Consider the following 15,565-nt stretch of genomic DNA (forward strand, 5'->3'; position numbering starts at 1 on the left):
TGGTCTACTTTTTCTGTAGGTTTGGGCTAATAGTGAGTATATTCTTAACAGTTTGAGGCTTTGGCTTATTTTGTCGATGGCTTTTAGACTGTTAGCACAAATGCGTAGTTAACTTGTGCTTATTTGCTTTTTTCTTTTTCAAAGCTTTGCTTTTTTGATCATTTATTAACATGATTAGTAAATTAAAAGTTGAAGATGTCTGTGACCTTTTTATTTCTCCTTTAAATTTCTTTACTTATCTCTTTCTCTTCTTATTTTATTTCTCCTTTAAATTTAAAAATATTTTTCCTTTAAATCTCGATATTTAGTTGTTAGGAATTATACATTAATCTATATCAAATTTTACTAACTCACAGGATGCTTTAAGAAAAGATAAAATCTTCTGTATTTCTGCTACATTTCTGCTAAATGTGGACTAGGTTATTAAAGTCTTTACTATAAAACTTTACTTTTGGCTTAACCACCACCACTTTTCCTAGATCTGTTACTTCAAAGGTGTGACCATTAATTCCCAAGATATTATGTTACCCCTGACTATGCATTCATTACGCCTGCTTAACATTTATAGTGAAGAAGGCAGAAGAAAAAATAACATGTAAGCAGATTATTTCTCAAAATTGGAGAAATGTTATAAAGTAACCTACTGAGAAAAATAAAAGCAAGAAATCCCTTAGAAGTTCTAATTTACTTTAAACAAACATTTTAAAAAATGGTAACTTTTAGTTACCTGTCATTGTTTCATTATTATGACCAAATGTATATTTAATTCAAAACTATGAATACTACAAATACTTCTTATAAATGAACAGATGTACGTGTTAACTTCTTAAAGGTAGAACAAGGCAGTTATCCCTTTTCATCTGGTTTTATATCACTGAGGTGATAGAAATTACCTAGATGAAAATATTTTTCAAGTGAGTCCAGTAAATGATTTGTCATTTTATGAATAAAAGTGACCTCAGGTGTAACAGTTTATTTCTCCATGTGCTGTAATGCACAGGTATAAAATCTTCATAGAGTGTATTCTAAGAGTCCACCAAATGTTAAGTCTCATGTGTTCCATTTGAACTTTTAAAGAAACACATCATCATGTCTATTTCAGTATTGTAAATAAATCTCATTGCAGAAATTGCCTTTTTCTGAACATTAACTGTATGAAAAAAATTGAGAATTATTTGCTATGTTTTCAGATTTATATAATTTTACTAACCACTATTTCTGAAATATTTCTTTCCTCATGAAAAAGCTAATAATGGTCTTCTTAATGTTACAATTCGTGGTTTTTAAAACTTGACCTGTATCTCAGATTCACGCTTGAAAGGTAAAGTGAACCAAGAATTGAACATTATTCTTGATAATTATTAGCTACAAGATTCCTGATTACATAGATGCCTTAGATAGATATTTGGAATTTTTAAAATCCAGTTTTCTTCCAAACTGAGAATGTTCGCACTAAAAGGAAAAGGAAAAGGAAAAAATTGGATTTTTTTGATGGTCAGGTAGAGAATAAGGAGAAAAATAAGATAATGCAGATCGTGGAAAGTGGGTGTAGAGCTTGTCTGTGTTAAGAATAAGAAATTGTTACAAGAACTGCTCTAAAAACATACAAGTTGCTCTCAAAGCTGAAGGTTTCTAATTTTCAAAATAATTGACATACCCCTAAGACAGTGATAACATTAAATTCCCTTTGCAAAAGAGCATCATTTTGGAGTGTTCATTTCTTCTGCTTTTATCTGATTTTGTAGAAAATAGATGTGAGGTATTTTCTGAAATGCACACACACACACAATACATCTATGTGCGAGAGGCATTATTTTTAAATGGCTTAATCAGCAGCCGTAGAAAGATGTATGCATTTGCAGAACCTGTTATGGTCCAGCAGGGGGCCATCGAGCATGCATACAAATTAATAGCATGTTTGTTTACTTCAGTTTTCAAGTCGGGGTGCGGGGCGGTGGGGGGGTGGCGTGCGGATAGAGCAGCAGCACCAAAAACAGCAAAAGCCCCATACGTTTGGGGAGCAGCTTCCATATGCCCTGTCAGTAGGTGTGAGGAAAGCACTGGCAGATGTGTCACAAAGCAACTAAAAAATATTTTTAATGCAATGGAGGGAACACTTATGCTGACGGTGGAGTGAGAGTATTCTACACAACACATACTAGCTTTGGTGATAATATGAGAATTTAGAAATAAACGTTGAAGTTCCCCATGATTGTCATTTTTAATCAGTACATCTGTTTTTCCCAAGAAGGTAGAGAGGAAGATTCAAAAACTTCCATGTTTTATTTTATTTACATCAGAAACACAGGTAGAAATTTACATGTTGGCCATATAACCATCTGCCATTTTATTGTTTTTCCATATTATCAAAATTGATTTGCCACATTTTGTAAAAAGTGGAAGATTTTTCAGTGTTCTAAGTTGTGTCAACAAAAGTGAAAATAATATAATATTCATATAAAAGCACGTGGCTTAAGAAAAGGAACCTAATTACATAAGTTTTCAATGGCAGGGACTCAGATTCTCTTTGTGAGCTTATGAAACCTTCATTCACCACCAAAGAGAGTGACATCTTTGAGTTCTTTTTCACATGCTGATTGTCACCACTCTATGTCTTTTTATGTTTCCATTTAACAAATTCATCTTTGAAGTATTCAGCTGAAAACTGTGGTATATTGGAAACTTAAATCTAATTAGTGGAATACTATACCATTTTAAGACCAAATTGTCTTAAAAATAAATTAATATCAAAAGATTTTTCCTTATTTTATATATTGTGTTTTTTAAAATATTTTTATTTATTTTTTGTCTGCGTTGGGTCTTCGTGGCTGTGAGCGGGCTTTCTCAAGTTGCGGTGAGCGGGGGGGCTACTCTTTGCTGCAGTGCACGGGCTTCTCATTGCGGAGGCTTCTCTTGCTGCGGAGCACAGGCTCTAGGTGCACGGGCTTCAGTAGTTGTGGCACAAGGGCTCAGTAGTTGTGGCTCACAGGCTCTAGAGCGCAGGCTCAGTAGTTGTGGCGCACGGGCTTAGTCGCTCCGTGGCATGTGGGATCTTCCCCGGCCAGGGCTCGAACCCGTGTCCCTTGCATTGGCAGGCGGATTCTTAATCACTGTGCCACCAGGGAAGTCCTTAACTATTGTTCATAAAGCTTATTTGGAAGATTACAATTACATATGGAGTAAAATTTGACATTTTTATGGCGTTGTACTTTATCCAGTCTTAAGCAACCCTAGGAGTAGCAGCCAGTAGGTATGGGGGAATGCTCTGGCTAAACGTGTGGAAACAATTTATTTACAACTGTGAAAATGCCACCGAAGGCCAACATTTTTCTCATTATGATTTAAAACATAGATTAAAATATAGATTTTAAAATTTCAAAAATACACTTCTAGCTCAGGGTATCAAGACACTAAAGCTAAGAATGTTGTATACTTATGTGTGTGCATATAATTATGTACACCAATGTGTATGTGTATTTGTAAAATTAACATTTTTGATTAGCACAGTATAATTATTTAAAAGGCATATCTTAAAAATAAATTAATATTCCATTAGTCACTAGGTATATCAATTTAGATAGTAGTCAGAAGTAAATAGAAATTTTTTTTTTTTTTTTTTTTTTTTTTGGCGGTACGCGGGCCTCTCACTGTTGTGGCCTCTCCCGTTGTGGAGCACAGGCTCCGGACGCACAGGCTCAGTGGCCATGGCTCACGGGCCCAGCCGCTCCGCGGCATGTGGGATCTTCCCAGACTGGGACACGAACCCGTGTCCCCTGCATCGGCAGGTGGACTCCCAAGCGCTGCGCCACCAGGGAAGCCCTAGAAATTATTTTGATTAAAGTACATCTAAGAAACAATTAGAACTCAACTCACATTTGAAGATCTAGTTTCTTTTAGGTACTTCTGTTGTTTAAGTTCCGAAATGTATTAAAATATATTTTCATTTGACATATTTCACTGTCCTGTACTATTTAAACTCATCTTTACCTAATATACAGTTTTATATATGTTTTTCATAATATCTGCTGATAATACCCCATCACGTTTAAAATGTCAATGGGGCTGAGAAAAGAGAAACAGATAAAAATGAAAATTTGGAAGAATATTTTACTGGTCTGAAAAAAGAAAGAAATTTTTTGTACTGTTATTGGCTAATATTTGTAGATCTTCACACTGTAAATAGTAAATCATGTGTCTTAATTCTGAAAGTTCCCTTGTCTTTAAGATTGCCTGTGTTAACAAAGTTCACTTTGCTAAATTTACTTTTGTTCTTTAATAATTAATCGTAACCTAATATTAGCAAATACACTTTACTGCACATAAAAGAGTTGTAAAGAGCTACAGTAAAAACTTTTTTCTAGCTTAATCCAAATTATTATTTTAAGTAGTCTTTACATGCTGCCCTTTGAATAGTTTTCTGCTGCGAGATCTTGCAACTTACTTTTTCCCAGTCATTCCTATAAAGTCTTACAAAGCCAGTTATTTAGTAATATATAACACATATACCTTATTAACTATGAATTGTATTTTTTGCTTTGCTAGGCAGCTCATAGGAAAATCAATTTATTTTTCTATGATATAGTTCCAAAACATCATTAAATAATGAAAGAGTGAAGAAAAAACATTTAAAACTGTACTTTCATTTTACCATAATAAATAGACATTTCTGAATTTTGAGAGTGATGTTTTAGAGTATATTGAAATTTATATCAAATTCAGAAAATATTTGTATCATTATGAGTGTCTCTTGGACTCTATTATTTAGCCAGGAATTTCTGGCATAAAATTGGTGTGCTAAAATTAATCTGAATGTAATGTTTTGGTTTAAAAAACCCTAATGATATGCTTGTAATACAGTTGTAAATATAGTTATAATCTCGAAGTGAATTGTGATGGAATTTAGCTGTAGCATTTCATTAATTTTTACTAGAATTATAGACATTGTAACATAGATAAGTCAGCTATAAAAAGCATTCTGATACTGAATCCTAAACAAAGAATCAAATTTTTGATGACAATTTTTCCAGGTCAAATCACCCAATTCTTAAAGTATATTCTCAGCATAGTAATTGGTGGTATATTCTTCTCTAGGGTTTTAATACCTAATACAATAACGGAGCTCCATCAATATATGGCTAATAGCAGATATAAAGTATCTGCTGGTAGGCCATCTCTCATAAAACCGCCCTTAGCCTTAATTCAAATCCATTGATTCCTATTCCAGTTAAAACTGAAGAACTTAATATGTCTATTAATCCTTTTATTGTAAGCTAGGATAAAATTAATTTTACCCTGGAACTGCACAAAGCCAATTAACATGATCTTTAGAGTTATTTAGTAAAGTGCTTCAAACTGTTAAATTTATCTTGACCTCTTGGTTGCACTCTCTGACTGCTTTTTAAATGAAGTAATCAATATCTCGCAGCCCTTTAAATAGCTTAAACTTCTCAAACATTTTACCTGTGTTCTAGTTAAGCTGTAAGTAAAGGGTTTACTCCTGCTCCTGGAAATCTAGGGTCATTTATGCTAAATCTAAAGACAATTATGTACTTTTGAGGGACACTGTATGAATTAAATGGTTGTTTTAATAAAATCAAAGGCTCATATTTTGTTTAAAGTAACCCAATAATGAGGAAACATTATTTTCACACAGAACAAGTATTCTGTTTGCAACTTCAAATTTAGAACATTTATGTCCTTTCCCATTGCATGTAGCTTCTGTTTTCCACACAGGGCTAGTTGAAGGTATTAATTTTCTTACTGTGATAGGGTGATCAACCGTCCTGTCAAGAAAATGGATCTCCATGTCACCCTTTAGCATGATTAAATGGAGGCATGTCTCTGTGAAAAAACACCAAATTTTCATGAGACGAATGAAACTGTAGAAAGATCTACTTTTGCAGAATTATCTTATTTTTAATATCTCAGAATCTCCTATTTGGTTGTCAGTTTATTTGTAGGAAAACATTGCAGCTAATTGTGTATATCTTGTATTATTTAGGAGAAAACACAGGCGGAGCCAATAATTTTAAATGTTTCCAAATTTGAAAAAAATAAAGAATCAGAAATTGCTGTGCTGTTGTTAGAATAGTAGCAGGGATGGGCATCTGTCACCTTATACATTTACTAATCAGTCAGTGTCTCTTTTAGGGGATCCTTTTCTTGTTCTTACTTCTTTCCATGTTAACAAAGAGCTATCATCTTTTCAGACCTGAGCACTGATAAAAATTACATACCATAGAATTTCAGCATCAGTAGTGTTCATAGCCAGTTGGACAGTGTTCTTATGAGTCTGTGCACATGCCAAACTTTAAATTACACCAAGTGATGTACTTGATAGCTAATTAAGATTTCATATTTTGGCCACTTAGCAGAGGGCACCTGCTATGATTCTTTCTATTAGCTTAAGAATAAAATTTACAACTGGCAGTTTTAAAGAACATTATTAAAACTTCCCTAAAGTCTTCATTCCTTCCCAAGAAGTGGGAGTTAGGACAAGATTGAGGTAATTAAACAAAAGGAACATAGAGAAGGTGGGGGACCAGGGTGGAGGTGGAGCTCTCCAAATGCCCCTGTTGTTTAATTTCCTACTGGAAGCAGCCCATGTGTGCTCCGTGCCCCCTCCCACTTCGAGCATGGCTGTTGCAGAGGCTGACCGGCTGGGGTCAATGCCTTGCCTATTGATCAGTATCCCTGCAGTCCCTTGCTCCAGCAGCTGCTTCATTGGCTTCTTTCAGGGCCTGCTTCAGTACATTAGAATAGAAATCTATAACCAGAGCTGTGCTCATCCAAGCAGGGGAAGAAACTAAATTAAATGGTATAAAACAATCTTGGATCAGGAGTTTGTGCCAATTCATCTTGATCTAAGATGTCACACCGGGCTCTCTGTCTGAGCACCTGGGCTAGAGGCAGCCATAGTGAAAATAGATGGAGCTGCGATCATTCATTTGTCAGCTAAGGAGCCAGGCAGCGGTTAGCAATTCCCTTCTGCAGAGGTCAGCTGACAGAACAATCAGTGCAACTGCAGAATAGAGCTTTCCTTTGAACTATTGTTATGGAGCATGCTCTTGCTGAGACAAGGGGGGAGGGGAGCTTGGTTGGCTTCCTGTTTCCTATGTAAAGAATAAAATATGTACTGCATGAATCTAGATGTAGTCGCACAGAGCTCTTACTCCTTGTGTCTGTTCCTGTACAGAAATAAAGTTGGTTTTAAATGCATGTGCTGAGGTATAGATTATCAAACTGTTAAATATCACTTTGTCTAGAATTAGGGTCTATTTTCATCCTTCTAAACACAGAGGCAGTGATTATTGATTTTTCTTCCTTTTTAGTATGGTTAAGCTTTTAGGGTGTTTTCCCCCTTTGGTTACTATAAACTATCACAGATCAGTGTCATACTTTGACTCTCTACTCATGTGTACATGCTAATACTTTTACTAACATTTCCTCTTTGTCTTTAAAAAGTTAGAAAAAATAATCCGTGAAGAGACAGAAATGCATACTATGGTATCAGATTGGAAGATATATCTTATGTAACTGAAATATTTTTAAACATTTTAGTTGAGGCTTTTTATAAGAAATGTTAATTCATGAAATATGACTTATCATGACCTTGGAAATTATAAAATAATTTTATAACATGGGGGAACATTATTATAAAGTAGTCTGCATGTGATTTGAAATACAGCAAACAAAATAAAGGAAATTAGGAAAATAATAACTAAAATTTTACATGAAAGAATTAGAATATTTTTAAAGATGGATCTATTTCCTGTTGTCTCATTTCAGATTTTGTCTTTCTATACATGCTTTAAAACTAATGGCAGATTTCCTAAACTTTTTTAAACAATAAAATGTGACATGCAGAAGCTAAGAAACTATAGCAACAACAAGAGCAAATCTTTTTTGTTCTCAATTGCACCAAAATTCTCTTGGAATCCAAATAAACAGTAACTGCTCTTTGATGTTACCACCTTAGCTTCCTAGATAACTAATCTCTCCCGTTGTGGACCCCAGGCCCCGGACGCGCAGGCCCAGCGGCCATGGCTCACGGGCCCAGCCGCTCCGCGGCATGTGGGATCCTCCCAGACCGGGGCGCGAACCCGGTTCCCCTGCATCGGCAGGCGGACGCGCAACCACTGCGCCACCAGGGAAGCCCCTTTAAGTGCTTTAATGCCACTTTTTTACTCAATGATTCCTTTCCAATTCTTACCATCTTTGTAATATCTTTCCATTTCCATTTCTTAGATTCAGCTGGGTCTTCTTGCCCACATCCTATTTTGTCTCTCAGCACAGCTAAATAAATGGAATTTAATTATACTAAGAAACCTTGTGCTCTAGGTTTTGTTTTTCTTTTTTTAATTTGGCTTCTGGAAAGGCCAGACCTACCTCTCTTGCAAGGGTTTTAAAAATTTTGTTTTACTTTTGTTTTAGTTAATTAGGATTTTTAAAAGAATTCAGAGCATAACATCAAATATCTTTCTGTAGTGTTTCTGTCAACTACCCAGACAAACCAGGATCTGGAAGCCATCCACTTCTCTGCTTCTCCTATTTAACATCCCAACACCAAACCAACCTTAATCACTCACTTTCATTTCTACAATACCCTGTTTATTGCTCATCTCATTTCCAGCATTCTTCATACACGCTCAGAGTGTTTTTCTAAAACATTAAATTCCCTTGTTCAAAGGACTGAACAATGAGAATATGACCAGTAGAGTCATCTATGATTTGCCCCTTTCCTGACTCTCGCCTCACGTTCTACCATTCCCTTCTTGCTCGTAGCATTCCAGCCCCGTGGCCTACTCTTGCAAGAGAAATCAACAAATTCTTTATACTTTAGGTTCTTACACGTACTGTTCTCTTAGACCATAAAGTTCTCATTGATTTTTCACCTTTACATTTCTAATTCCTGTTTAGTTGCATCTAAATTCAATGAGGACAGGGACTTTGCTTTTCTTATCCCTATTAATTCATCTTAATTCATCCCATATCAATTCATTATTTCATATTGGCATAATGCCATGCATACACTAGATCGTTGGTCCTTTTATGCTGAATGACTGAGTAGCTGATGGAATGAACCGTGAATTCTACCACCAGTGGTGCTCACTGTTTTCCACTTGACCATTGCGTGAGCCGTCTTTTGGTTCTACTTGACACCAGCCTTGTTTTACCTCACGCTCCACCTCCCGTACTACTGCTATGATGATCTTTCTGACAATAAATCTCAAGTAACCAGCTTATACAGAATTGTTCAGTGGCTTTCCATTAGCCTAAAGTTAAAAGTCTTCAGCTTGCTGCACAAAGGCCTCTCATTTTAGTACCCATTTAGCTTCCCCTTTTGTCATTCCCTGCCTTACTTGCAGTAGTATAGAATGACAAAAGGAAAAACAAAAACAAAAACGAAGAGACAAAATAAAACATCTAAAAGTATTCCGAGGCCCCCGCTGCTAATTTCTTGGTTGGCATATTGCTCTGAGGACCCTTCACTGTATTGATTTAATTGATGTATAGAGCAATGGATTGAAAGAGGCCAGAAAAGCTGGATGGGTTAATATTAGAAAGAGCAGAAAGCTGACCTCCAATCAAGATGGCTCCAGAAGTTCACTTTTGAAATCCCTCTGTACCAAATGTATAGCTATGATGGATTAAATATACAAATAGAAAACCAACAAGGCATAACTAGGCTCAAGAAAGACAGATATTATTGTGGACACGTAAGGGAATAGAAATGCAGTGATCTGCACTAAAACCAATAGTTGCTTTCCAGAAGTAGACTTTGGCTCCTGTGAACAAAGAGGACTTAAAAATATGTAATGAATAGAGCTTAAGGCCAGGAGCTAGTTTATGGCTTCCTCCGTTTCTGGAAGGACATGGAAAGAAGATGAATACATTGCTATTCAGTGAAAATTGAGATTGTATTATTAAAGGAGTAGAGGAAAGTGGATGCTCACTATGTGACTTGTACTGTTAACCATAATAGAAAATAATGAAAAGAAGTAAGCTGTGTTCAATCTGGGAACCTAGAAATAAAGCAAAGAGAAAGAGAGATAAAATAAAAATAACAGCAGAAATTAGTGAAATAGAAAGCTGAAACAGTAAGATCAAAACCACAGTATTTTTGGAAATCTGATAAAGTATATATTTCTAGAAAAACTGATTAAGAAAGGCATGAAAAATAATATTAGAGAAGGCACAAGGAAATAATACTTAAAAAGATTCATAGCAACTGATACAATTGAGATTTTTAAATCATAGAGAACAGTCTAAATAACTTCAGACCAATACATTTAAAAACTTAGATGAAATGGGTAATTCTAAAACTATAAGCTATCCGAAATGATTCAAGAAGAAACAGAAAATCAAACCAAATAACTAAGTATTACAGCAAATGAATTCATAATAAAAAATATTCCTTCTTCCACCCTTGCACCTTCCCTGCCCCTGCATCCCCTACTCCCTGACTCGAGAAGGGGAGCATCCCGAGACTCAGGCCCTGATCATTTTAGAGGAGAATTGTCAGAATTGTCATCTACCTTCAAGAATTCTTTAACTGTTTTCAAAGAATTGGGGAGTGAAAGTTAACCCAGTTTTGGAGGCTTGTATTATATTGCTACCAAGACCCAACAAGAATAGTACATGAAAAGAAAATCATAGTTCAATTTTGCCTATGGATATAAACTCAAAAAACAATTAGCAAATTTAGTTCAGAGTCTGTCTATTGGCCTGTTTACCTACCTCCGTACCTACCTACCTACCTACTTATCTATCTATTGATCTCCATTCATCCATGTACTCTGAGTTTACCCCTGGAATGCAAGCATAGTTCAAGGCCAGAAAATATACATTTCAGGTAACATTGATATGATTATATAATATATAGATAGATAAAAAGTATTTGATAAGGTCAGGATCATGGTGACCTCTAGGGCAAGAGGGAGACGTAGTAAAGTCAAGCCACAATCCATGGTAGGCTTTAGTTATAGCCACATTAATTAATTACTTTAAAAAATCTGAAGCACCTATGGAAAACATTAAGATTTTATAAAGTTGCTTGTGTACATATATATTTCATGATATTCTTTATATATTCTCAGTGTAATTCTTTTGATGCTTGTGAGATCGTATAATAAATGTCAAACAAAAAAATAGAAGGTAGACCACTCCACTTACAGAAACAAGTAGAACTGGAAAAGGGTAGGACTGAGCAAAAGACCAAATCTTGGGAGCATTTGGGAGAATGAATGAGGTGTAGTTACCTTAGAGAAAGGTTGTAAAAAGTAAATTTTACTTAAAATTTACTTAAAAGTAAATTTTAAGATGTAGTGTTATGTGTTAAGAATGTAATTCCCCATTACCTATTTACTGATACTTTAATAAAGATTTCAAATTGTTCTCCATTTTGTTTTGGGTGTCATGCTGCTATTTCTTCTGCATATGAAATTATACTGAGCTTTGCCCAGGTTGTGAGTACTTCTTCAAACGGCTGGTTGGGCTTCTGCATTCTGGTCCATCTGGACAAAATATTCATCCTTTGCCTTCATCTTGTTGTCCATCTCTCTTATTTCCTGACAAACTTCCACTTATCTTTTGAGTTTTAAATTCAGCATTTCCTCCTTTGTGGACAGGCTCTCCTTTTGTAGGTACTAGTGAGCTTCTTGAGAACCTGGACTGCTTATTTTCCTGTTTGCAGTTCCCTGGCCCAAAGTAGGTGCTCGATAAACATTTGTAAAGTTAGTGGGCAAATTAATAAATGAGTTAGCAATTTTTTCTTAAAAACAGCTTTATTTAGATATGATTTATATTCCATAAAACTCATCCTTCAAAATGTAGAATCCAGCGATTCTTAGTATATTTGGAGTTGTGCAGATATCATAATCTAATTTTATAAGTTTTTCATCTCAAAAACCTAGTACTCATTAGCCATCATTAACCATTTCACCTCAGTCCCAGTCTACTTTCTGTCTATATAGATTTGCCTATTCTGGACATTTCACGTAAATGGAATTATACAACAACACGTGGTCCTTTGTGAGTGGCTTTTTTCCCTTAGCGTAGTGTTTTCAAGGTCATCCACATTGCAGCATGTATTACTGCTTCATTCCTTTTTATTGCTGAATAGTATTTTATTGGATGGGTGTAGCACATTTTGTTTAGCCGTTTATCAGTTGATGGACTTTTGAGTTGTTTCTGCTTTTTGGCTCTTATGAATAGTGCTGCTATGGACATTCATGTACAAGTCATTATGTGTACATTTGTTTTCACTCCTCTTGGGTAGATACCTAGGAGTTGGATTGCTGGGCCATATGTTATAACTCTAACTGCCAAACTATTTTCCAAAGTATTAATAGTTGTATCATTGTACATTGCCACCAGTGATGCATGAGAGTTTCAATTTCTGTACAGACTCAACAATGCATGTCATGGTCTGTCCTTTTAATTGCAGCCATTCTAGTAGATGTGAAGTGGTATCTCACTGTGGTTTTGATTTCCATTTTGCTAATGACCAATGATGTTGAGCAGCTTTAATATGCATATTGACCATTCATATATCTTTGGAGAAATATCTATTTAAATTGGTTGCTCATTTTAAAAGTTGGATTTTCTTAGTATTGAGTTGTAAGAAGAGGTCCTTAAGTATTCTGGAGACAATCCCTTATTAGATATATAATTTGACAATATTTTCTCTCAGTCTGTATGTTCTTTTTACTTTCCTGATTTTGTCATTTGAAGCTCAATAATACTGAAGTTCAATTTAAAAAAATTTTTTAAATTACTCATGCTTTTGCTATAATATCTAAGAAATCATTGTCTAACCCAAGATCATGAAAAAATATGCATCTTTTTTTTTTCAGCAAGTTATTTAGTTTTAGCTCTTATATTTAGGACTGTAATCCATTTTGAGTTGATTTTCTTACATGGTGAGAGGTAGAAATCCAAATTCATTCTTTTGCACATGGAAAACCAGTTGTTCCAGTGCCATTTGTTGAAAAGCCTGTTCATTCCTGAGTGACCAATCTGGAATGTGTTTCTTATCATATATATTGATAGTCTTTTAATTTCTATTATTATGTTTTGGTTTTCAGGTTGCTTATCAAGTGTCCCACAAATGAAAAAAATTTCCACATCTTATGAGGAACGACGGAAGCAAGCTACTGCTATTGTTTTACTAGGAGTAATAGGAGCTGAATTTGGTGCAGAAATTGAACCTCCTAAACTGCTGACCAGACCTCGAAGCTCTAGTCAAATTCCTGAGGGATTTGGTTTGACTAGTGGTGGATCCAACTACTCACTGGCCAGACATACTTGTAAGTTAAAAATTCCTAATGCTGATCTATTGCTTCTCAGTACATATTACCTGTTAACAAAATCTCAGAATATTGAACATATCCTGAGTTTTACCTCAGATAGAATGCTTAAATGAAATTGGAAAACAGCACAATCTATTTGGCACATTACCTTGTAGTTATAGTTCTAGGACTTCTTTTTAAAAGTTAAAACATGGTCTTTTAAATGCTTTTCTTAAAATAACACATTTCTGAGCTTTGTGTTTCCACATTTTGGTCAAGACTTTAGCCAAAACTTCTAACTTCTAAAATAATTTCTGAAAAACTATGCATCTTGTCCTGAATGTGATTTGAAAAGTCAGGGATGGAAGACCAATTTTTTATTTTTTAAAAAAAGTGTGTGTGTATAAATATATATGTATGTATTTTAAAGAACGTGAATGAGGAACTACGAATTACTTCGGTAATTTAAAAAGTATTCCAATAAAATTATTCCAATAATGACTAAAAAATTACAGTCAGAGCTCAAAGGGTTTGTGTCATATTGCTACTTTTGGTTCTGTGGTTGGTATGTTAATAACAGGTAAGGGTATTTTATAATGAGGTCTTTTGGTCCTTTAGTGTCAGAACTCCCTTAGGTAAGGACAGAATGTTCCTACCATATGGCAGAATCATTTCTAACAGATGTGCCATCTTAACTACCAAATATAATCCTACCGAATATATCAAGATATTCTTTGTAGCATAAATTGCAATGTGTTCTTTTGGGGTTTTGACTTTTAAGCAAGGGGAAAAGATATAGGCTACTTTGTTAGTTATGACAGCAGAGAAGTTCACTAGATCATTGTCACATACTTTTGCTGAGAAACCAAGGAGCCGTATTGGTGGTTTTATTATTAAAGCCCTCTTATAGACTTAGCTGCCTGCCTGCTCCTCCCCCGCCCCCACCCGACCCCAGCCCCTTTTTAGATTTTTAATCCAACAAATACGTATTAGTGGTTGGTAATCTCTTGATCTCTGTTTGACATTGAGAATCAGGGAGTAATAATAGGGATACCACCACCAACAATAATAAAGCAACCACGTAATTCTTTTGAGCATGATTTTAAGCTCTTTACATGCACTAACTCACTTAAGCCTCACAATAACCCTATAAAGTGGGTTGTTCCTCAATTATCTCCATTTTACACATAAGGCTAATTGAGCACAGAGAGGTTTCCTTAACCTGGCTGAGGTCATTCCTCCAGGAAATGGCAGTTTTGTCTTAACGCAGTCTGTTGGTTCTAGAGCTCATGCGTTTGACCATTGTGTAAACTGCTACTACTCAACGGTTTCTGGTTGAAAAGGGTTTAATGACTACCATGTGCTATTAGTTTATAATTTAAAAAACACTTTCTTTTCTATCTCTTCGTTTGATCATCAAAATAGAAATGAAGATTTCTTCAAAGTAGCTCAGCCAAAATGTAGTAAAACCTGAATTTGAACTCAAGCTTCTTGCGACCTGAAAACCCACACTCTTGCATTTTCCAGCCAGGCACGTCCACTTCCCCTCTCCTGCAGAGGCCTCTTCATTTTTTCCCAGGTTCTTCAGGTTCCCTATATTCCACTCATAAAACCCTGCTCAAATCTCACCTTCTCTACTAAGGGCTCTTTAATGGGCCCAACCTTTCTGTGTCACTCCAGACAGCCTAGGACTTATATAGAGAGAGCCTTATTTGGAATCTTGACATTAGAATACTAGAGGTTAGTAAAACCTTGACATGATTTAGTCTGGTGGCTTTCAAACTTTTTTGCTCACCATCTCTCTAGTGAGTATCTAGAAATGTCTAATCCCTTGCACGTTTTTATATTGACAGCTAAAACATTTTTTTTAACATCTTTATGGGAGTATAATTGTTTTACAATGGTATGTTAGTTTCTGCTTTATAACAAAGTGAATCAGCTATATGTATACATATATCCCCATATCTCCTCCCTCTTGCGTCTCCCTCCCACCCTCCCTATCCCACCCCTCTAGGTGGTCACAAAGCACTGAGCTGATCTCCCTGTGCTATGTGGCTGCTTCCCTCTAGCTATCTATTTTACATTTGGTAGTGTATATATGTCCATGCCCCTCTCTCACTTTGTCTCAGCTCACCCTTGCCCCTCTCCATGTCCTCAAGTCCATTCTCTATGTCTGTGTCTTTATTTCTGTCCTGCCCCTAGGTTCATCAGAACCATTTTTTTTTTTTTTAGATTCCATGTATATGTGTTAGCATACGGTATTTGTTTTTCTC

General features: G+C 35.5%; 1 protein-coding gene across 8 annotated transcripts in view; it reads left to right on the forward strand.

Moving 5' to 3' along the window:
- WDR7 (WD repeat domain 7) overlaps window positions 1-15,565 on the forward strand; it is a 375,792-nt gene that overhangs the window by 199,321 nt on the left and 160,906 nt on the right. For all 8 annotated transcript variants that reach the window (XM_028480810.2, XM_028480811.2, XM_028480813.2 and 5 more), the window contains one exon: window positions 13,089-13,310. In XM_028480810.2, coding sequence (XP_028336611.1) covers window positions 13,089-13,310 — 222 coding nt within the window. The remainder of the gene's footprint in view (window positions 1-13,088; window positions 13,311-15,565) is intronic.

The sequence above is a fragment of the Physeter macrocephalus genome, chromosome 19 (genome assembly GCF_002837175.3).
Source record: "Physeter macrocephalus isolate SW-GA chromosome 19, ASM283717v5, whole genome shotgun sequence".
Lineage (NCBI taxonomy): Eukaryota > Metazoa > Chordata > Mammalia > Artiodactyla > Physeteridae > Physeter > Physeter macrocephalus.